Below are 24,678 nucleotides of genomic sequence, written 5' to 3' on the forward strand. Positions count from 1 at the left end.
CTGCAGTTTCTCGGAAGTAATGAACATAAAGAAGGTTGGGAAAGGAGAAAGGGGAAGGGCTTTTTTTTACATTATCCAATCACAATACTGACTTCTAAATCGTCACTTACCCTCCAAGTCATTTAGGAAGTTTTAAAGCTGGTCCCCTGAACAACTAAAGAAGAAATCTTACCTTTTGTGGAGTGTCTACCCCTGCTTTTCTGATTTTAAATCAGCCTGACCAGAAAGCACTTTGCCAAGAGTTGGTTTTTTTTTTCTTCAGTCATTACCAATATGAGCTTGGAGTTTGAGTTTGTAATTTTAACCTGACTTTAACTTTTGAATTTAAGAAATCAGGAATAATACACAATCAGAATACCGATTACTGTATGCCAGGAAGGTAAGTGCTTGGGCAAGTTTTCTTAAAGGTGTTTGGTTTCTTTAATGAATAATTTCATTGGGATTTTACTATTTTTTCTCTTACTGTGTGTGCAAAAAGTAGCTATACGAGGCAGGCTCAGTGTTTTGTTTTGTTTTTATAAATTCTGCCTAACGTTATGGTCGAACAAGTGGAGGGAGTAAAAATGGAAGCGAGGGAAACTGAGATGGTAATATAATACTCTGCTGGAAAGGAGTGGCTGGTTGGAAATGGTGAACAGTGAAATGCCATACAAAGGGAGAACTCTTTGAGAAATTCTTGTCTCTGACGCTCCCTGAGTGAACTTGGGAAACTAAATTAAACCACTTGAGTCTCCGTCCCTTTCTGCCCCAGATGAATGAAAAGAGGCAGTTAGACACTCAGGCAGATGGGGTGATAGATACAATGGCTAGAGAGCTAACCAAAGAATCTTGGATTCAAGCCCTACCTCTGACCTATATCCTCTGCATGTCCCCATGCAAGTGATTTAACTTCTTGATGTTCTAGACAGTTCTTGAAGACTGTAAGCTGGAAAGAAGGCAATACCAGGAATTCACTTTATCAAAGAAATCACAGATCCAGTCCCTCCCCTTTTTCCTATCCATCTGTCTGTCTTTCTGTCTGTCTGGCCTGACAGTTACTTACCATGACTCTGAGTAACTCTAGATTTTGGGGTTTTTCATTTACAATATAAGAAATTCACACTAGATGATTTCAAATATCCCTTCAGCTCAAAATCCTATAATCCATCCTTGATAGGGCTACTCTATTTAGAAATGTGCTTTGCATAATGTGTCTTTGGACCTACTCTTTTATCTCCATTTTCCAGTTTGGGCTGTTGATAAGGAAATCAGTAAAATAGAAGGATGATATTCACTTCTTACCTTCTTCTGACTCCCAGGACAAGGAAGGTCTAGAAGCAGGATAGGACAGAACTATTCTCAGCATCTGGTTGGACATTTACCCAACCATATGATGGTTAACACTTAACTTTCTTTAATATTTGTATTTGAAATCAATCATGCAAGCAAGACATGGTGACCTGAAACTCTGCCTATTGGCTTACTTATTAGTAAAAGTGTATTTTGTTGAGGATATTTATGCCTGGTATGAGATTGCTAAGATCAGTATCTACTAGTGTTCCTGGACTAGAGAAGTCACCAGGGATATTTGAGGGCCTATCCCAGCCCCTTGGAATAGAATGGAATTCATGTGAGGCTGTCTGATAATAGTATTGAGTCTGATGAGTGCAAACTCTAGGCTAGGTAGAGCCTCAGACTTCTGATGAATAGGATATCAAAATCAAATTTAGACTAGAAGAAGAGCAAGGAAAAACCCTTTTGAGCCTATTTCTGCTAGATCTACTCCAGGCTTTGGCCAGGTTCAGAAATTCTGATGATTCAGAAGAATGCTAACTTCCACTTACTCCCCATTCAACACACTCCAGTGAGTATCATTTGATCTTGGGATCTTAGTAGTATAGCTAAGAAGGATTTCACAAATTCCTTCTATGCTTCAGCATATGCCTTCTGAAATAACTCAAAGGAAAAGATGCAAATCAAAGTACCTTAGCAGAACTGGTGACAAGGCTACAAAATCTCTCCAGGAATGACATAGTTCCAGTATAGAATATTATAAAATGGTAAATTTCCAAACTCAAAGTAATAAATTATGATCATGACATATTGGGGGTGGGAGTGGAGAAATCTTAGACTAGATTGAGACAGGAGGTGTGAATCCCAGGCTTGGATCTGCCACAACTTATGATATAGTAATAGTTCATTTTCATATAATTGTTTTGACATTATCAAGCTCTTTCCATATTCATCAGTCCTTATAACAGGAAGAAAATACTGTCTGTGACAATCATGCATTACAATCAATTTGCTGAAATGGGGTAAAGCAGACAAAATTTTTACATTGTTCTGTGAGGTAGGAGTTTATTTGTTATTCTCATTTCCAGATGAAGAAACTAAGATTCATAACTCTCAAATGACATTCCCAAAATTACAGAGCTAATGAGACATGCAAAAATTATAGTATAACTTCATGAAGCTCATTTGTTAAATGTCAAAAGTTCCTTTCTGACCCTGGTGCCTTATGAAAATCTAATTCATCTTCCAATGTAGAAGACCATGGTCAAGCGAGTTGCCATAATTGGAGCTGGTGTGAGTGGCCTGACGTCTGTCAAAGGTTGTTTGGAAGAGGGCCTGGAGCCTACCTGCTTTGAGAGAAGTGATGACATTGGAGGATTGTGGAAGTTTACTGTGAGTTTAGTCACTTTGCTTTTTGTTTAAGAGGGAAGATTTTATATTTAAATTCTCAAACATCACCAAAGATTTTTTCCTAAGATTGAAAGAGATGTAGGACTGAGCTTATTGGATCCCAGTGGATGCCTATTAAAGATGCCCTAAAAATCCATATGTAAATTTACATGAAAAATCCTGACTTTTATCCTCCCTGTCATTTTTCCTCTCATTTTTCTTTAGCCTGCCTTATTGCATATGTTAATAAGTTTTATCCATGCTTTCTTTAATTTCTTAAATTTTTTTTTTTACTTTCCATCTTAAATTTTAATACTGTGTAAGTTAGAACTAAGGTAGAATAATGGCATAGGCTAGACATTGGGGGTTAATTGACTTGCCCAGGGTCACACAACCAGAAAGTGTCTAAGCTTTGTTAAAACAATACCATCATGGAAACTACTAGGTATCTCAGTGGATAGAGAGCCAAGCCAGGTCACAGATGATTTGGTGTTCAAATCTGGTTTTGTGAGACCCCGAACAAATCACTTAACCCCAGTTGCCTAGCCCTTAAAGGTCTTCTGCCTTAGAACCAATACCTAGTATCAATTCTAAGACAGAAGCAAGGGTTAAAAAATCATCATTTCTATATATACTATTCCCTTCTGATCCCAATCTGAAATTGAATCCTTACTTTGTAACAAAGAAAATCAGTTAATTAAAAAAAATCAATTCATTAAAATGTGTCTAACAAAATATGCAACCCCTTTCCTGTGTGATACTTCACTTCTATGAGTGGATGAAGGAGGTATGCTTCTTAATCTGACTCCAGGTGGAATATGGGCTACTATAAATTTCCTAGTTCAGTTTACTTTTAATATTATTTTAGTTTAACAGTACTAAAATCATTGTATTTATTGTTACTCTGGCTCTCTTTTTCTCACTAAGCATCAGTTCATACAACTCTATGTAATTCTCTAAATTCATAAATTAATTTTTTTACTCTATAATAATATTCCATTACATTCACATGCTTTAGTTTATTCAGCCATTCCCCAATCAAGGTCATCCCCTTAGTTTCTATTTCCTTGAGGACACAAGAAGTACTGGTATAAATATGTTGGGATACATGAGACCTTTGTTTCTGTCTTTGATCTCATTGAGTTATAGGCCCAGAGTTCGTATCATTGAATCAAAAGGTTTGAACTCTGATTTTCCCTTTTCTGTAGGAAACTACTGGACATGGGATGACCAAAGTCTATAAATCTGTAGTGACCAATATCACCAAGGAGATGTCATGTTACAGTGACTTCCCTTTCCAAGAAGATTTTCCCAACTACATGAAGCACTCTTTGGTGATGGAATATCTTTATTCCTATGCTAAACACTTTGACCTTCTCAGATACATTCATTTAAAGGTAAGAGGCCTCATACAATGAGAATAAAGGGAAACAAATGGTATGATAGTCATCTGGGAAGACAATGAAAATAGTATAAATGAAGAATAGGAATGCCTGTTCATTATAATAATTATTATTAATAGTTCACATTGATATAGCACCTACTATGTGCTGGGCACAAAGAGAGGCAGCATGGCATTGTGCATAGAGAGTTGGCTTCAGAGCAGGGAGACTTGGATTCAAGTCTGGCTCTGGGCAAATTAGTTTCATTATCTAAATGCTCTAGGCCAGATGGACAGAAGCATTTGTGCCTTCAGTAACCAAATTAAAATGTAACTGGGAAATGTTTAATAAAATAAATAACGTCATAAAACATGGATAATGTAAACTTATGGTTTCCTAGGTCAATATGTGGCCTGCAGAAATCTATTTCTATTGGAATTTGATACCACAGTTGTAGGCAACCCTTTGTAACTACTAGATGCAGAGAAAGGGTCAACTTGTATTGGTAGATGGAGTCTCTTCACCTGGAAGTTCCCTAAACTATAAAAACCATAGATCCAGTGCCTCTCCCTATCAGTATGAGTGAATCAGTAACAAAAAATATTCAGAATATTGCATGTACAAATCTTGTTTTGGTTATCCAAAACCTTAGCATTTCTGACTCTTCTTCCAAATCTTTTAATCCTTTCCTTTTCCCCTGGAAGAAGTTTGATCAAAACTAGAGCATGTCCCAACATGCAAATACCAATACTTCTTGGTTGTTTGGGGTTTTTTTCTCTTTTTGAGTGACTGATCTTCACATCTTTACAATAGAGATGATATATCTTCAGAAGAAAGGGATAGATGCTTATGCTAAAGGAAAGATAAAGGATCTCTCCTAGGATTTCCTAGTCTGGTCCCTGTGGATTCCTTTCGAATCTCACTAAGAATAAATATTAAGATGTGATTAAACTAACCAAAGTTACCATGATCTGGAAAACTGAGCAAACTGGAAATATCAGCTAAACCACCCAATCCTCTCTGTATGCTAATGAACAGAGAAGAGGCTGTATTTAATTTCTTTTCCCCAAATATAATTTTTTGTTTTCATTTTTATTGATGCCTCTTGGGTTTTTTAATATCATAGTCATTTCCCCAATATACTCCACTCAATTCATTCTTTCATTCAACAAGTATTTATTTATAACCAAGAAAAAGTTAACCAAATCTCTTACTAAGTAACCTATTCTGATAGTGTATCCAGTACAGTTTTCTAAGTGCCACCCACCTTATTGTTACTCCGCCAAGTTCAACTTACCTAGCAGTAACCTTCATATTTTGCCCACAGTGACTAAACAGTAGCAGACCTTGTATTTGGAAACTTTCTTGAACTGATCGCATCATGTAGTGTGTCTAGCCCTGCACCCTCTGGAGAGAGGTCTCTGTGCTTCCTTTTAGACCACAGTGAGCAGTGTGACAAAGCGCCAAGACTTTGCTGCCACTGGCCAATGGGATGTGGTGACAGAGACAGAAGGAAAGAAAAACACAGCTGTCTTTGATGCAGTAATGATCTGCACAGGGCATTATCTGAATCCCCGTTTGCCTTTGGAGTCCTTTCCTGGTAAGTTAGCTAGCCAATAAAGTTTAACATTTATCAAGTGCCTTTCCTTATGTGCCAAAGTACCATACTAGACACTGGGGATTCAAAGACAAATATGAACCAATCCCTACCCTCATGGTATCTTCTACTATACTAAAACACATTTAATTCAATAAATATTTATAATGTATCAACTATGTGCAAGGCATAGTGCTAGGTATTAGGAATATAAAGTCAAAAGAAAGCATTAAGTCAAGCGTACATTATGCTAAAGGAATATATATTATATACTTGGGTAAGTAAATATAAGTAAATTTAAGGGACCAAAAGTACTAATATTAGAGGATGAGAGAAAGCTTCAAATAATGAGTAGTACCTGAGTTATACTTTGAATGATGCTAGAGGTTCAATGTAGTGGTAGTGAGGAGGGAGTATGTCCTAGACATGGAGTAGCATTTGAAGTGGGAGCTGTAATATAATATTTAAGAAACTGGGATACAGAGTATATGAATGAGCCTAAAGCATAGCAAATCTATACACACAAGTCATATTGTAACAGATTTTAAATACCAGGCTAATTTTACCAGGTATTTTATCCTAGAGGCTATAGGGATCCATTAAAGATTTTTTAAATTGGAGTCAACATGGTCAAATTTATTTTTTCAGAATTACATCTCAGCAGCTGAATGAAAGACGAATTAAAGAGAGGGAAACTGGAGGGAGACTGTTGTAATAATATATAATGAGAGCCTAAACTTGAGCAGAAGCCGAGTGGAGAGAGACAAGGAAATCAATATAAAAAGATGTTGTGAAGGTAGAATCAGCAAGATTTGATGATTGACTGGATAAGTGGAATGAGGAAGAGTAAGGAGTGAAGAGTAACTTTAAGACTGTAAATGTATGAGGTTTGATGGATGATGTTAACTTCTACATAAATGAATTTGTTTGGCTTTTGATTTTGGTATGGCTTTTTTTGGTGGACAAGGTGATAATAATAATAAATTTTATTTATTTAAAATATAATAAATTCTACTTTAGACAAGTCTGAAATGTCTCTATCTCTCCTCTGCCACTGGCACCACTCTGGTGCAATTCCTCATCATTTCATGTCTGTATTCCTGCAGTAGCCTGCTGGTTGAACTCTCTGACCCAAGCCTTTCCTCATTCCAGTCCATCCTCCATTCAGTTGTCAAAGTGATCTTCCTAAATGGCTTCCTATAACCTCCAAGGGTCAAGTATAAAATCTTGTCGGATATTCAAAACCCACCTGGCCCCTCCTACCTTTCAGTCCTCTTATACCTTCATGCTCTCCACTTTGTATTTTGAAAGTCAGTGACATTGGCCTTCTTGCAGTTCCTTGTACAAGGTATTCCATCTACCAGTCCTAATAATTTTCAGTGGCTGCACCACTTCGTCCTCATCCCAATCTCCTGACTTCCAGGTTTTAGTTAAAATCCTACCTTCTTCAAGAAATTTCTCTTAATTCCTATTAATGCTAGTGCCTTCCCTTTCTTAAATATTTCCAATTTATCCTGTCTTCATCTTGTTTGCACATCATCATTTGTCTTTTGTCTCCCCATTACTCTGTGAGCTCCTTGTTTTTGTTTTTTCCTCATCCTCAGTACAGTCCCTGGCACATAGTAGAAGTTTGCTCACTAATTGGCTGACTCTGAAACATCTGGTTTAAAATTCAGTAAGCAGTTAGTGATATAGGACTTAGAAGAGATTAGAGGTAAATACTTGGATCTGTTGATTAACTACTTTGGAAACTGATGAAATCACTAAGTATCCTGATTAAGTAATCATGCAAGAAAAGCACTTTAACCTGGCAGAGCATAAGCAATTATAAGAATTTCACACTCAAAAATGACTTTGAGATGAAAGTATCATAAAATCTTAGCATTGAAAGGAACCTCAAATGTCATCTAATTCACTTCAAACCCAAATAAGAATCCTCCATATAACATTCCAACAAAAGGAGTCATCTAATTCCCTTTAAGACCTCTAGTTTGGGAGGGACCTAATACATCCTGAGCAGTCCATTTTAATTATTGAGATTATAAGATAATTCACAATAGCATTCCTTTGAAAAGAGAACCTAAAGGGTATTTGAACTAAAAATAAATTTATTTTTAACAGATTTTCAGGAACACATCTCTTGCAAAAGCCAATTACATCCATAATTGATAACATACATAGATAGATATTATAATGAAGTACCTAAAAGGTTTCTTTAAATAAACATGCCAAGAGTTATGCATTCAAATAATCACTGACCCTTTAAAGTGGTCACCTGGGAAAACTATACATTTATTCCAACAATACTACCATTGCTCAAAATTCTATTTCCTTCCAAGAATTTCTAAAGCACCTACAATATATTAGGAATTATGTTCAATGCAAAGAAACAAATTTAAAAATGAAAATAGTTTTTTGTATTCAAGGAGCTTATATTACAAAGGAAGGAAAATCATGTATACCAGAGGCTTGCACAGCACATGGGCTAGCTCATGCCCTTTGAACACCAATGTCACACCCAAATAAGTAAACATAAAAGAAATACAAAATAATTTGGGGTAGAGATGCTAACCACTGGGGAATGAGGGAAGGTAACTCAAGTGGCAATTGATCTGAGCTTTGAATAGAGCTGAGAAATCCAGGAAACAAAGTCAGAATATTTAAGGCATGGATCACTAAGCCACTGACATTACCTTCAGAGTCTGAAATACATAACCTGCTTTACCCGTCAGAATGACTTTCTTTTGAGTTTCCCCCTTTCCAGATGACAGCATTCGATGAAGGGTTTCAGGCTTCAGGGATTGTACTTCCTTCATTAATCATTTTGTCAATCAAGGAGTCTGAGCCTGTACTTTAGGTCATCTTCACCTTTTGAACCACCTACTCCCGACCTCAACACTTAGCCCCATTTTATTTAAACCCCACCTTCTGATTTTCTCACAGGAATCAACAAATTTCAAGGTCAGATCCTACACAGTCAGGAATACAGGCGTCCAGAAGGTTTTCAGGGCAAACGGGTCATTGTGATTGGTCTTGGGAATACTGGTGGTGATATTGCGGTGGAGCTCAGTCGTGTGGCAGAAAAAGTAGGTACAGCCCAGGCAGTATCTCTTATTGCTACAGGGACTGTTTTTCATGGTTGTAAAAATATCTGGTAATTATTGGATTGCATAAATATATGGTGGACATAAAAGCCTTGAATAGCTATTATGGGCATTCTCAGTCCTTTCTAACCAAAGAAAAATCTCCACTAAACAAGAGGGCAGCCTGAGAACATTTCATTTATGCCTGGCCCTTGGTGATTTCCAGAAAGTGCTCTCTTCTCTTCCCAACCTTATCCAGGAAAAATACTGAAAGTAATTATTACCTTCAGACTACCAGAATTCATGCCTTTATGATCATCTAACCCAACATAAATAGCCATATATAGATGCGACCAAGTTATGTCTGTGTAACTTCTAGAACAGAGCCAATTTAATTATTCCTATTAGTTAGCCATTCATGTTACCCAAAGGAGATAAATAATAACTTCAAATGGCAGGCCAGGATTAAATGATTACAAATTCTTCTCATTGTGTGTAAATGATAGGTAGCAATATAATATATAAATACATGTGTGCATATATGTACACAAAATAGAGTACATATACATTCTATGCACACCTTTATTAAATTTTAATTTATTTATTTGTTTATTACATTTAAATACCCAGGTAACTCACTCCCTCCCTCCCCTCCCCCATTACAGAAGGCATCATTTGATAAAAAGATATAGATATAGATAGATGTAATGTCATTTCCTCCTCTGGAGGTGAACATACACAAGTCATTCTTCAAACAATCTACTTGTTTCATTCTTCATAATTTCATATAGGTCTTTCCAGGATTTTAAAAAATTAACCTGCTCATCATTTCTTAAAGCACAATAGTATTCCATAACAATGATATGCTACAACTTGTTTAGTCATTCCCCAACTGATGGTTATCCCCTCAATTTCTAGTTCTTTGCCACCACAGAGTTGCTATAAATATTTTAGAATATATAGGTTCTTGATCTTTTTCCCTGATCACCTTAGGAAATAAACCTAATAGTGGTATTACTCAATCAAAAGGTATACATAGTTTGATATAATTCCAGATTATTCTCCAAAACGACTGGATCAGTTCACAGTTCCATTAAAAGGGTATTAGTGTCCCCATTTTTCTACTTCTCCAACATTTGTCATTTTTTCCTTTTATCACAATTTTTAAAAAAAAGATGATTTTATTGATATATGTATATCAAGGGCTATATGAAGCAATGAGCCTTGATCTATCTATATTTACCAATTTCATTACTATCCATTATGGGGTCTTTCACTGGATTCCCACAATATGAGCAAAATTAAGGGAAGTCTTAACCCTCAAGGGGAGATTTATAGGAGGATATTGACAAGAGTGGCACAAGAAAAGAAGGCATAGCCTAACTGTAATCTGTATCGCTAAGGGTGGAAATCCCCATATCAGCAAGATCATAGATCCATCCAAGTCATGGACATGGGCCTAGATGTCCATTTGTTCATCTCTACAGAAGTCCTTCAACCACGGTCTCTTTGAGCTCAAGATAAGTATCTGCTTTAGCATCATTTAGAAAGCACTTAAGGAAATATCGCATCAATGGGAAAAAGTACAAAATCACTAAATGACACATTTATCTATCCTGCCTTACGTTTTAGGTGTTTCTCAGTACTAGAAGTGGTGCCTGGGTCGATAGCCGTATTTCTGATGATGGCTACCCCACTCATATGATTCAGACTACAAGATTTCGTCATGTGGTTGAATGCTCTCTACCTTCAGCATTCAAGACCTGGATGGGGAAGAAGCGCAAGAGCAAATGGTTTAACCATAAGAATTATGGATTGAGTAATCCTAAGGGGTAATTTATCTTTTATTTAATGAAAATCTAGTTTACTAAAAGAATTTCTAATTCCTTAAGTTTTTGCATGAAGAAGCCAATATTTGTACTCACATACAATGTTTTCATTATTTATGTTTCTGCTAAATTCACTTCTGCCACTTTTGTTCAAAGTTTAAGTTAGGAGTGGCCTGGTTGAATTTTATTTAGGAGTAAGCAAAAGTGCTAACATGGGAAACTAAAACTGAGAAGAGAAAAAGAAATATGCATGTTTATCCCAAGAGAGAAAATGAAGAGACTGGAATTTATTTGTAAGAATCCTAAGCTGATTGACACAGAATGTGCAGTGTATATAGATAAAATCAATGAGTCAAGATAGTCATATCTATTTGCATCTCTATGGTCATTTCCAGAGTGTTCCAAAAGTCTGAGTAAAGCATAACTTAAAATTGCACCAAGACTTTTGTCTTGGAGCACTTTGTATTTAAGACTAGAAAGGACCTCAGAGGTTATTTAGGGCAACCTCCTCATTTTAAATGAGGTAACTGTTACCAGAGACAAAGGCACTCATTGTAACTTGAAGAACTAAGACTCAAATCCTTATCTTCTCTAAATCCCATAGTCTTTCTCTTATATATATCAAATTACCTCTATTTTGTCTGAAAAACTGAGGATATGAAGTTTTAATAAAAATAATATGTGTATATTTTAATATACATATAAGTTTTGTTAAAGTGCATGCAAGCAATGACACAATGTTCTTGCAGGAACATTTCTTAAGTTTTGCTTTTTATCGCATAACTGAACCACATACACAAAAAAAACATTTTTGGTGGAAACATATATCTGTATTCATAATGGAAGTGAGGAAAGTGAGGGAAGAAGCAGGGCTCAATATGCAAATATTTGTTTTAATTATCACCTTAAAATGTATATAATATGCAGTGAATGAGTTGAAAGTAGATCAATTTCATATTCATGTTTAGATAATAGAAATACTTATTAGGAATTTTTTTTATAGCTTCTATAGCCTTTATAAATCACTGAAGCCAAAAGAAGAGGTTGTTTAATGGATGTTAATAAATAAGACAAGGGGCAGCTAGGTGGCTCAGAAGACAGAGAGCCAGGCCTATAGATGAAAAGACCTGGTTTAAATCTGGCCTCAGACACTTCCTAGCTGGGCAAGTCACTCAACCCCAAATGCCAGCCTTTACAGCTTTTCTGCCCTGGAACTGATACTCAGTATCAATTCTAAGGCAGAAGGTAAAGGTTTATAAATAAATAAACAAATAAATAAGTCCATAATCAACTGTTTATTAAAAATTATTACTATTAGCAGCAGGAAAACAAAATACACTGAGGACAGTAGCCCAGGTTTTGCCTATGTGAAGCTGTCAAGTGTTTTGGCTAAATTAACTGGTTAATTTTCATTCAAAACAATGTATGGCTATAATTCACTAAACTGACCAGCTTATTAGTTGAATGTGACTAGACACACACCTATATATGTAATATATATGTAAACATGTATATTTATATATAGTAATGGCATCTGTTCTTTCTCTCTAATGTAGGAGGCAACAAAAGAGAGTTGCAAATGATGAATTGCCAAGTTATATCCTTTGTGGTGCTATCACTATGAAAATTAATGTGAAAGAGTTTACAGAAACATCCGCCATCTTTGAAGATGGAACTGTGGAGGAGAACATCGATACTGTTTTCTTTGCTACAGGATACACATATTCTCTTCCCTTCCTTGAAGAATCTATGGAAAAATTCTGTAGAAACAAGATCTTCATGTACAAATATATATTTCCCTCTAACCTGGAGAAGGCAACTATGGCTCTCATTGGCCATGTTGGTTTGCAAGGCTCCATCATAGTGGGCACAGAACTTCAGGCCCGCTTGGCCACAAGAGTATTCAGAGGTGAGTAGATTCTCTTAATAACTAAAATTCCTAATAAATTGCCTAATTAAGTTGGAAAACTGGTACTCCTCTGTTATCCCATACCAAACAGATTTTTGTAATCAAAAAAACCTAGGGAGAAGGCAAGAGAAAAATTCTAAAATAATTAAATAATGTAAATACATTGTTGATGGGCATTTTTTCCAATGTAAGGGGACAAATTGTTCTCTATCAGAGACACTTTTCCATACACAAATGGAATAAGTTGATTCATTTTTTCAGTTGTGTCCAACTCTTTATGACTCCAATTTGGCAGGGATACTGGAATGGTTTGCCTTTTCTTTCTCCAGATGATGAAAATGAGGCAATTAGGGTTAAGTGACTTGCCCAGGGTCACACAGCTAGTAATTAATGAGGTTTTACTATGATATTTAGAACTCTTCTCCCCATTTTCTTAGGAGCATTCTTTCATAAAAGTACTATAGGAAATTAGAATCCTAATTTCTCATGATAGAAAGACCCTGGGGAATAGGATTCTTAGAACTTAAAATCTGCTTTTAGTTGTGATACTTAATAGTTATATGACCTTGGGCAAATCATTTCTCTGAGACTATTTCCTTAAACACAAAAATGTCATTGAACTAATGTCATAGGATTATTGATTTTAGAGATAGAAGGGACATGCAAGACTATCTAGACCAACCCCCTATTTTCTCAAGAGGAATCTGAGGCACAGAAATGTCAGGTGCTTTGCCCAGGATCACACTTCTAATCAGTATCAGAGGGAGGATATGCACCTAAATCTTCCTGATTCCAACTCCCTTTGCCTTACTGTTGACTAGATAATTTCTCTGTGGTTCTGTCTAGCTAGCTCTAACATTCTGTCCAGTGTATGGACATTCAAAATTAATTTATTTAAAAGAACATTTACTGTTTCCAAATATGTGAAAATTTAGTCCTTACTAGATATATAGATACTTCATTTACTCCTGCTTGTATAATGGCATATGCTTATCACTCCATCACATGCCTCCTAACTAAACACCACCAAAAAGTAATGGAATCTTACTAAACAGTTTTTCCATATGTTTTTATCTTTTAAGTGTTCACTTGCCCTTAGCCATAAATTCCTTTAAAGAATAGGATGATTGTCTAGTAGCAGTGAAATCTCAACTGAGATTATCATCTACCTTTCTCCAGCAATAATAAGCAGCCTGGGAGGAGGCATAGAGAAATGAAATCATGAAGGAGTATTTGGAGTAATCAGGCAGGAATAACTAAAGGTAAGATAAGGAAAGCAATTCTAGGGTCATAGCTGATAAATCATTAAAGCAGGTAACAGCTGAGTTAAAGACTATATGAAAACATGTGAAGACTAAGTGTTAGAGATAGAGTTGAAGAAAAGGGAGGAATCAAAGGTTGGAAGGTCACAACGAGAACACGGAATAGATTCAGCATGAGTGAGAGAACAGGAAAGGCAGAATAGGAGGTTGTGGTTTGAGAATGAAACTTCAAAATTAAAGCTAACTGCCACTGATTCCAGTCTAATTTTCCAGAACTAGTCTACTAAAGCAACGTGGAAAGTAGAAATACCAATGTCTAGGATTACTTCCCAAAAGTGAGATCACTCATTGCAGATTTTTTTCTGATCTTTGCATATATATTTGTGATCTTTGATCAAAGAGTGGTCAATATATATTTTTCATATAGAAGGACTACATATGGACTCTGCAAATAAGGGAAAGATATAATATGTGTCCCATAGCAATATCCCAACACCTGTACATAAAGGAACCTTTCATAAGGATTTGAGTCATCCTTTAAACATTTTAAATCTTAGAAATAATACCATGTATTGGTTCCAAGGCAGAAGAGAGGTAAGAGCTAGGCAATGGGGGTTAAATGACTTGCCCAGGGTCACACAGCTAGGAAGTGTCTGAGGGCAGATTTGAACCTAGGACCTCCCATCTCTAGGCCTGGCTCTCAATCCATTGAGTCACCTAGCTACCCCAATCCACACTTTTAAAGAACAACCTAATCCTTTCTCTATAGTCTCCTGCTAACAATTCTAGTCTATTCTATCAAAGGCTATTAAAGATTTGTGTTTTCATACTTCCTGGTTTCCTTCTATGTATATTCTTCTGACACACACTTTATACCAGCTATATCAAACTCAAGTAGAAACAGGAGACACTAAACTATACATTAGGTTCTTTACAGGTCAGCTACACATTGACCTAGAAAACTAAAGATTAATATTATGTTGTCTATTGTATTTTTGTTTATTTTGTTTAATATTTCCTAATTACATTTTAATGTTCAGCCCTACTTCTGTGTGTTACAGTAGCTGGGGCCTCATTTTTGACACCTTGGCTTTTCACAAAAGTGGTACCTAGGCTGAGTTTTTGAGGGAATCTAGAAGATTCTGAGAAACAGAGGTGATGAAGAAGTGTATTTCTCCCATCACTTAACACAGTGCTTTATTAATAGGCAATTAAATACTATTGATTTTGGTGGAATTGAAGAAAAAGTCAAGTGTGCATTGTATCTAAAATCATATACTTTTCCTCCCACGCAGGACTGTGTAAGATCCCTCCATCAAGCAAAATGATGGCTGAGGCTACTAAGAAAGAACAACTCATAAAAAGGTATAATAATAATTGCATTTCTATTTACATTTGCAGAGTACTTTAAGATTTACAAACCATTTTCCTCTCAAAAGCCACCTAATATAGGTGAATGAGAAAACTAAGTCTTAAAATTATCACATCACTTGTCTATGGTTGTGCAGGAGGTATCAAAGCGAGAATTTGAAACCAGTCTTTCCAATATACTCCATAGTTAACAGCACTTCACAGAAAAGGCATTCCACAGATAATGATGAATAAAACCTCAATAATATATTACATTACTTTAAAAAATCTAATTACAAGTAATTCTAATATAATGAAGGGATCTAAATAAGATCATTTCCACATCCTGGTGAATGTCCCATGGAAGCAATGTTTTGTTTTTCAATCTGATCCCAAAGAATTATTTGCAGGAAATACTAAACAAAGAATCACCCTTCGATTCTCTTCATTTCTTCCCACTTCATATGTGTCCCAAAGTAAAAAAAGATGCAATCTAAAACCCTCATCAAAACTACAGTAAGTAAAGGATGGGTGTTGGCATTTAGATAATACCTGTCTCCTCCTACTATATTCAAAACATTCCTTTCTGGCATACTTGGATTAACAGTTTCCCCTCTAGACCCTACAAACTAGGAATATGATTTTTTTTTAATTAAAGAATCATCTAGAATCTCAAAGATGGCTGAGACTTCAAAAGCCAATTAGTCCAACCAAAACTGAACAGGAATTACCTCTGTGACATACCCTCCAAGTCATTATTTAGCTTTTATGTAAAAATATTTGATATTCAGTAGAAGGAAACCCACTACCTACTAAGGCATCCCATTCTACATTGGGAGAGCTCTCTGATCCTTAGAAAGGTTTTTTCTATCTCAAGCCTAAGTTTACCTCTTTGAATCTCCCACCTATTTCTTCTCTAGGTCCTGAATTCTGGGGTCAAACAAAGTAAGCTTAATTCCTCTTTCACATGAAAGTCCTTTATGTTTCTCCTAAGTCTCCTCTTATCTAGGCTAACCATCTGTACTTGGTTCTTTTGATCAGTACTCATGACATCAGGAGTCTTAATCAATGTTTGCTCTTATCTAAAAATGTTCTAGTCTAATTTTTTTAAATGCAGTGCCCTAAACTAAAGACCTTATTATAGTTGTGATATGACTAGTACAGCATTAGAATTTCCCAGACCATATTGTGAAAGTATTTTCCTATTTGACAAATAAGGAAACTAAGAATCAGACATTTTGTCACATGAGTAAATAAATACTCAGGTAAATACTCAAATAACTAGTAAGTATTACAGACAAATTTGATCAAATGATCTTTCCACATTACTTAAGAGTCCTGTAAATAGAAAGCTCTGCTATGATCTCAATGATGTTAATTAGCAGACAACTTTTTAGAAACAAACCATTAAAGTATTGAAGTATGCCTGTAAGTGGATTTTATTAATGTCCCTCACAAACATGGAAAGAACTTGATGATCTACTTAATATTACATGTATTACATTGTGATAAAAATATAAATAATCATTCTATACACTACTCCCAGTTTGATCCTCTAGGACAAAACAAAGCCAGTCTAATCCTCCTTCCTTTAGAAAACCCTGCAAATACTCAAAGGCACCTACCTTGAACCTACTAAAAATTTCCAGAGTTTACATATAAACTGTATGATTTCCCAGGACTTCACTGGTTTTCACTTCTTTTTTAATTTTAATTTACTCTTACATAAGGAGGATTGGTCTTGAAGTCAACCTGGATTCAAATCCTACTGTGAGGCTCTTCATTTTCTGACCCTGAGCAAGTCATTTTAACATCTATTTTCATAAAATAAGTTCTAGCATTATAACTGAAATAGGTTATGATCTCTGATGGTGATGGAAAGTTTCCCAATTGGGAAATGTTGAAATTACAAGTCTTGCATTGATTCTAATGTACAACTAGTTGATTTAGCTGAGATATAATTTTTTAAGAATGAAAAATTGGGAGCAATACAGAACAATAGTGTCTCTTGAACCAAATAGTTAGACCATCCAAAACAAAAATCTCAACAGAGTTCATTATCCCTGAAATGAAGACATGAGCTCACCTTAGACCTTGAGACTACAACTTCTCCCATTTGCTCCTCTCCTAGTATCTCTTGCTATACTGAATCTTAAGAACTTCGGTGTCTTCTTAAAGTACCAAAATTATTATTATAATGTGGGAAGTCTTTGCCTATAAAATTCATATAGAATCATACAAGTTCAGTTGAAAGAGACTTTCATTGGCCATCTAGTTCAACTTATTCATGAAAAAAGAATTCCCTCTACAAATAATCTCAACAAATGAGCATCTTCTAATAAGGGCAACCCATCCCATTTAGTGTAATTTTAATTAGAGGAAATCTCATTTTTTAAATCAAGTCTAAATTTTCCCCTTTCCAGCTCACATTCATTGCTCCCAGTTCTGCCTTTGGCAGCCAAGCAGAACCACTCTAATATCCTTTCCATGTTCAAGCAGGTTTGTAGGTGTGTTCAGATGGATGTTCTCCTCAAGTAAGGTAAAATTTGAAGTCATACTGGAATTGTAGGATTTGTAATTCATAGAGAAGTCATTCTTTCCCTACTAAGAGATTTTGATCTCTTTACCTGGGGGGTGCAGGAAGTAGGAAGTCAGCAAATGAAGAAGAGACATAGAACTGAGATAGAACTGGGTTCCTTCTTCTCATGCTAATCAGCTCATTAAAAACCTACCAGGAAAAGGTCTAGTCCCCTGACCTATTTTTAGTTCTGATTCCCAGCTTGACACTGACATCCTCTATTTAATCTCCTTCTACAAAACAAAACACAGACAAGCATCATAAAACAGTCATAACTGACTATATTTTTGAATGAAAAAAGAAGGATACAAAAAAAATTTAAGGAAATAGCAAGAAAAATATCGTGTCCGCATTTTAGCTGGCACTAAAGAGAGAAAATTGTGGGGAATAAAGCCTGTTGAGACTTCTCAGTTTTTAAAGAAGTAGATACAACCATAAACTTCAGTCCAAGTTTGTTTGTTTTTTTCCATTTAGTGAAGGCTTTCCATTGAGGTGAAGCTAGCCTTCCTAAGTTTATTCCCTAGAGCCATTATTCAAACCTAAAAACTCCTACAAAGTTTCAATTACTATAATTTTTACTGCTGCTCCCTTTGAAAGATGATTGTCTCTCAGCCCTGGCTTTCCCTGATCTACTTGCTGATCTCCCTGTAGAGTCGCAACCATCTTGTGATCTCTCTCAGGGTGGGGAGAAAACTCTCTCTGAACTACAAATCCCAAAATTCTGGTTGGTTTCAGTCTTTATTCTATTCATGAATGACTCATTCTGAACACATCCAAATACCCTATTTCAAAAGGCACAGGCAGCCCTGCAAATGTTTGAAGATAGCTGTCTTTCTTCAGGATAAAAATTCCAGGTTCTTCAACTGATCCTCATATGTCAAGGGCTCAAGGCCCCTTCCTGTTTCTGGTTGCCCTCCCCAGGATATTCTCCAACTTATCACCAACTGATAAACATTTACAGAACACCTACTATGTACTGACCCTATGCTAGGTTCTGAGAATACAAATGAAAAAAAAAAGGAAAAGTCCCTATTCCCTTATGAGGCTGGCATTCTATTATTCTTCCTAAATTTGTAGTGGCCAAAACTGAACAAAATTTTCTAGTATGGTCTGAACACTATCCCTTTTTGAAAAATAACTCTTAAGACAGAAGGGCAAAAGCTAGGCAAATGGGATTTTGACTTGCCCAGACCTGCCTAGTATCACATAGCTATGAAGTGTCTAAGGTCAGATTTGAACCCAGGTCCTACTGACTCCAGGCCTGGCATTCTATCCACTCTGCCACCCAGCCGCCCCAATACTATGCCTTTTGTAATTCAGTTCAAGATCACATTGGCTTTTTTGGCTACCATATATTGTTACATACATACTATTACATACTACAAGCTAGCTTTTAGTCTACCAAAACCCCCAGATGATTTTTAGACAAACTACCACCTTGCCATGTGTCTCCGGTCCTTTATCTGCGAAGTTGATTTTTTAACCCAGTTTAGAAATAAATGAATCATATTCATTTAATCTTGTTACTTAAACTTTATCAAAGTTTAGTAAAAGGGTTGGGATTTTATACAGTTTTATCCTTTCATTCACTGGCTCTCCCTTTGCATTCCAGTCATACTCCTATAGACATATTCCATATACCCTACTCATAAATTTGGCATTTCAGGAATAATGATTTTGGGTCATGGAGCATCAAAGTCGGGGGAGAAGAATTTACAAGAAACGATGTGTCTCTTTTCCTTTTCTCTTTAAGGGGTGTTATTAAGGATCCCACCCAGGGGAAACAAGACTATATTACCTATCTGGATGAACTTGCCACATGCATAGGAGCAAAGCCCAACCTCTTGCTTCTGTTCCTTAAGGATCCCAGGCTTGCAAAAGAAGTTTTCTTTGGTCCCTGCACATCTTACCAATACCGACTGGTGGGCCCTGGAAAATGGGATGGAGCCAGAAAGGCTATCATGACTCAATGGGACCGGACGCTCAAACCCCTACAAACTCGAGTCATTCCTGATTGTTCTGAGCCTACCTCAATATCATATTGGCTAAAGGTCTGGGGGGCGCCTGTTCTATTTGTTGCTGTTTTACTTGCTTATAAATCTTCACATCTGCCATTGACTGGGATCACAGAAGTAGGAGAAAGAATTTCTACTTACCTAGCAAGTACTATGAGAAAATGAATGCAATTAGATCAGTTAGACTACCAGATTAATATGGAACAGTGACACACTGACTACCACCACCACCACCACCCCCCATCTGCTGGATAAATTAGTTCAAGTTAATTATTATAAATATTAATAATGCCTGCCAAGGGCCAGACATTGTGATAAATACTAGAGATAAAAAAGGGCCAAAAAAACTCACTGTTTTCAAGAAGCTCAGATTAAGATAAGAGGAGACAACATGCAAACAACTGTATATAAACAAGATACAGATAGGATAAATTGGAGGGAATTTTAGAGAGAAGAAATTAGCATTAAGGGAGATCATGAAAGTCTTCTTGCAGATGGTAGGATTTTAGCTGGGACCTGAAGGAAGCTTAAGAAGCCAGAAGGTATAGATGAGGATGGAAAGAGTTCCAGAAATGGGGGAGAGCCAGTAAAGAATTCAGGGTTAGGAGATGGAGTGTTGTGTGAGAGTAGCAGCAAGGAGACTAGGGGAAAGGTTCATAAACTATGTGGAGAAGAAAGAATCTGTAAGGAGATTGTAAAACATAGGAAGGGGTCAGGTTATAAAAGGCTTTAAAAGCCAAAATATTGGATTTTATATTTCATCCTGGAGGTAATAGAGAGCCACTGGAAGTAACTAAATGGTGGGAGGTGGAGAGACAAAGAAGAGATTGACATATCATACCCAAACATAATAAGATGAATTTAACAGCTAAGTGGAAAATGACCTGGAGTGGAAAGAGACAGGAAGAACAATTAAAGGACTATTGCAATAATTCAAGTGGAAAGGGATGAAGGCTTGCACCAGGGTGGGTGATAGTGTCAGAGGAGAGAAGAGGGCATATATGAGAGAGGTTGCATGAAGGCAGAATCAACAGACTGATTGGATATGGGGGAGTAGGAGAAAGTGAGGAATCAAGGCTGGCTCATAGTTTGGGAGCCTAGGTAACTGGCATGATGTTTGAACCCTTGATAATAATAGGAAAGTTGGGGAAAAGGAGAGGACTTGAGGGGAAAGATAATGAGTTCTGTTTGGAACATGCCAAGTTTTAGATATATATGAGACACCCAGTTTTAACACATTTATTTGTCTCATCATCACTTCAGCTTTCTTATGAACAGATAATTGGCACCCAATTTTGGGGATAAATGTTAATATAATAGCCACTGACTTTAACGATCTATCAAGAATCTAAGAATATTCCCTACCATTAGGCCTATAGAACACCCAGCACCTTTAAAAAAACTGTCTTGAGCTTTTCCTTTTGGTCCAACTATAAAGAGCTGCATTTTCTCTAACATGTTCACTGTGCAGACCTCATTTTAATTCTCAACAGAAGGTTAAGACCATACTGAAAGGTCTCGCCTACCTACTATTGTAGGTACCTACACCTACTGTAACAAGCAATAGCACATCATCACTGCATAATACAGTAAGTCTCTGTGAACCAATTCAGTTCAATAAGTATTTATCAAAAATGCTCTGTACTAGGTGCTGGAGATATAAAGACAAATACAGAACAGTTTCTGTCTTAAAGGTGCTTATATTCTACTGAAGGGAAAAAGATAATATGGGTATGTTGTTGTTATTTAATTGTGTCTAACTCTTCATGACCCCATTTGGGGTTTTCTTGGCAAAGATACTGAATGGTTTGCTATTTTCTTCTCCAATGGATTAAGGCAAGCAAGGCTAAATGATTGTCCAGGGTCACCCTATTAGTAAATGTCTCTAACCAGATTTGAACTTTGGTCTTCCTGACTCCAGACTCAGCACTTTATCCACTGAGTCATCCAACTGCCTCTGGGATATAGAGGGAAGTAAATGGAAAAGAATTGTTTTGAAGAGGAAAGACCACTACCAACTGGGGGAATCCAAAAGACCTCATGAACAATATGGCTGATTCCTGAAAAGAGCTAGGGATACCAAGATTCAGAGAAGAAAAAGGCAGTACTCCAGGCATGGAGGCAGCCTGTGCAAAGGCATGAAGGCAGGAAACAGAATGATATACACAGAAAATCACAAGTCAATTATTTCAGTGGGAAAATAGAATGCATCATTGGGAGCAAGGCAAGATACCTTTATGCATAAATTCATTCTGGGAATTTTAAATCTAATAAGGCTGAGAATGTGGGCTAAGGTTAAACTTAAGATTCAAACCTGAGTCATTTTTTAAATTTTTCCCTTCTTCCCCCTCATCCTATTAGATTTCTGCCCCCTTCATTTCTTTTTGATCCTTCTCTTCTTTTACATTCTTGCCATCACTATAGCTCAAACCCCTCAGAACTACTGCAGTCATTCACCTGGTTTCCTAGCCTTTGAATTCACTCCAATCATCCTATAAACCACTTCTAGATTCATTTTCCTATCACTGCCCTACTTAAAATCATCAATGATTCCCCAAGTCCTAACAAAGTTTAAAATCCTGTCTGTTATTTGAGGCTCTATACAACTGGCATTTTTATACCTTTCCAGCTCTACTACTGGCTCCTTAATATCCCACAATATTGCCAGCCTTGTCTATTTTAATTTTCCTTAAAATGTATTTGTTTTTGAACTTAAATAGAAGAGATCTTAGAAAGCACCTAGTTAGTACAACCCTCTAATTGTGCAGTTGAGGAAATGGAAGCCTCAAGAGGTTAAGTGTCTTGCCTAAGGGCACAAGGATAGTTCAGGGCAAAGTTAGGATTAGAGGTTAGGTCCTCTTACTCCAAATCTTTGTGACTCCTTAGGCCTTTTCCTTTGCCTTCGCCATTCCTTCCACTTAGAATGTCCTTCCTCTAACCTTATCCCTATTCATCTCTGTATAGCTAAATTCTACCCATCCTCATCTAAAGTTCATAGGGCAGCATGGTATAGAGGAAAGAACATTGGATTTGGAATTCAGAACTGAATCCTGGCTACACTGTTTCCTAACAGTGTAACCCTAAGAAAATCACAAAAACTTGGGGGCCACATTTTCTTCATCACCAAAATTTGAGTTGGATTAAATGATCTTTAAGGTCCTTTCCAACTTTAAATCCTATATCCCATCCCCAGAGGGATCCTTTCATTCTCCAGCCTCTTAAAATATTTAATTTGTCCCATTTATCTAACATATAACTTATTTATTCTAAATTTTGTTACTTGTGTATTTTGCTTATTAGTACCGCTTCCAGAGTAGGAATTTTGTCTTTATAAACTCTATCTATAGGACAACTAGGTGATTAGTGGATTGAGAGCTAGACCCAAAGAGAAAGGTCCTGGGTTCAAATATGACCTCAGATTGTTCCTAGCTGTGTGACCCTGGGCAAGTCCCTTAACCCCAATTGCCTAGCCCTTACCACTCTTCTGCTTTCGTATCTGACTTAGTATCAATTCTAACACAGAAGGTTTTTTAAAAAAAATAAAATAATAAAATAAAGTCTATATCTAGCACAGTATCTTGCACATAGTTGCCATTCAATAAATATTTATTCAATAATGACTAGCTACAGATGTTGCATTTGAATAAATTTGTCTTTTCTGTTATTACATAACTCACTGACACTATCTGTTTGACCTAAAGTCTACTACTGACCTAAAGTACTACTACTACTTCTACCACTTCTACCACTGAAAAAAATGTTGCCAGAAACATACTTACATCTAAAAAAGTAAGAATCCTAGCACACAAATTGGAGTAAGGGTCATCAGAATGCCTCCTGGTCCCTAATATTGGTTTAATGGGTTTGAAGTAAGCAGACCTGTGTTTGAATCTTAGCTTTGCTACTTTTACTACCTGTGGAAACTTGAGGAAGTCCCATAACTTCCCCAGGCCTCAGTTTTTTCATCTGTAAAATGAGGGTGTTGGATTAGAACATTTTTTAATTCCCTCCCAGCTCAAATCATCATTCTCCCCACCATAAAAGTACATGAAATTTCATGATCAGCAAGTCTTGGTTTTTCAATTGAGAGTTTGATAAATCTAGAGATCACATATATATAAAGAAAATACCCGTGGGGTGGGTATTATGTTAAGTTTCCAGTCACTGTCACAGAAGAACAAATAAACTTTTGGGAATGTTTATAACACAGTAACTGAGAATAGAAAACTAAGAGAATAAGATATTGGGAAACTGATTTGAAAAGGGAAAGGAAGGTCCAGAGCTTGGAAAAATGTTTAAGAAGAATAGCCTTGAATGATGTCTGGAAAGAATAGCTCCAAGGCAATCAGAAGGTATTACAGAGATCAGGAACACAGAGTCTACAAATTTGAAAGGACCTGAGAGAGCCACTCACTCCAATGAGTATCTGGGTGAGAATGCCTTCTACAACATTCCCAACAAGTGGGCATCCAGACTTCGCCTGAAGATCTCCTATGATGGACAAAACCCATTAATTTGGGGGGCAACTGGGTGGTTCAGTGGATTGAGAACCAAGCTTAGAGATAGGGGGTCCTAGGTTCAAATCTGGCCTCAGACACTTCCCAGCTGTGTGACCCTGGGCAAGTCACTTAACCCCTATTGCCTAGCCCTTACCACTCTTCTGCCTTGGAATCAATACGTACTATGTATTGATTCCAAGGCAGAAGTTAAGGGTTTTAGGAGGAAAAAAGAAGAATGAAAGCCCATTAATTCCTAAGTAATCCATTCCACTTATAGCTTTCCTTAATAGGTAATAAATAAGTTGATTTTTTTCATCCTCATTGGCAAAGTATTGGCACTCCTGCCAGCCCCTGCACTGGGAGCTGCTCTATTCCCCCTCCTCTCAGCATGAAGACATTTTTTATATGCCCCACACTTCTGACCAGTTGACCTAAGCAGGCACCTCCTCCCTCTACTCTCTCAGGTAATTCGATGGGCTCATAGACAGTTTAAATTTGTCCTCTGAGCACACA

The 24,678-nt window shown here is 36.6% G+C and overlaps 1 protein-coding gene across 2 annotated transcripts; it reads left to right on the forward strand.

Annotated features, from left to right (window-relative positions):
• LOC100020223 (dimethylaniline monooxygenase [N-oxide-forming] 4-like) lies at positions 1–23,289 on the forward strand. Of its 2 annotated transcripts, XM_007480771.2 has the most exons (9): positions 1–379; positions 2,527–2,664; positions 3,870–4,058; positions 5,481–5,643; positions 8,584–8,726; positions 10,356–10,555; positions 12,109–12,461; positions 15,019–15,088; positions 19,405–23,289. In XM_007480771.2, exons 2-9 carry the CDS (start codon positions 2,533–2,535, stop codon positions 19,829–19,831), a joined length of 1,677 nt encoding a protein of 558 aa, XP_007480833.1. In that variant the 5' UTR covers positions 1–379; positions 2,527–2,532; the 3' UTR covers positions 19,832–23,289. The 2 variants fall into 2 exon arrangements, with proteins under 2 accessions (XP_007480833.1, XP_056671503.1); XM_056815525.1 differs by lacking the exon at positions 1–379 and having other exon boundaries at positions 2,521–2,664.
• Positions 23,290–24,678: the final 1,389 nt, after the last annotated feature.

Source organism: Monodelphis domestica, chromosome 2, assembly GCF_027887165.1.
Source record: "Monodelphis domestica isolate mMonDom1 chromosome 2, mMonDom1.pri, whole genome shotgun sequence".
Classification (NCBI taxonomy): domain Eukaryota; kingdom Metazoa; phylum Chordata; class Mammalia; order Didelphimorphia; family Didelphidae; genus Monodelphis; species Monodelphis domestica.

Coding starts and splice junctions, on each gene's coding strand:
- LOC100020223 (XM_007480771.2), top strand. CDS start 2,533: ATGGTCAAGCGAGTTGCCATAATTGGAGCTGGTGTGAGTGGCCTGACG. Junction 2,665..3,869: donor GAGGATTGTGGAAGTTTACT/GTGAGTTTAGTC, acceptor CCTTTTCTGTAG/GAAACTACTGGACATGGGAT. Junction 5,644..8,583: donor GCCTTTGGAGTCCTTTCCTG/GTAAGTTAGCTA, acceptor ATTTTCTCACAG/GAATCAACAAATTTCAAGGT.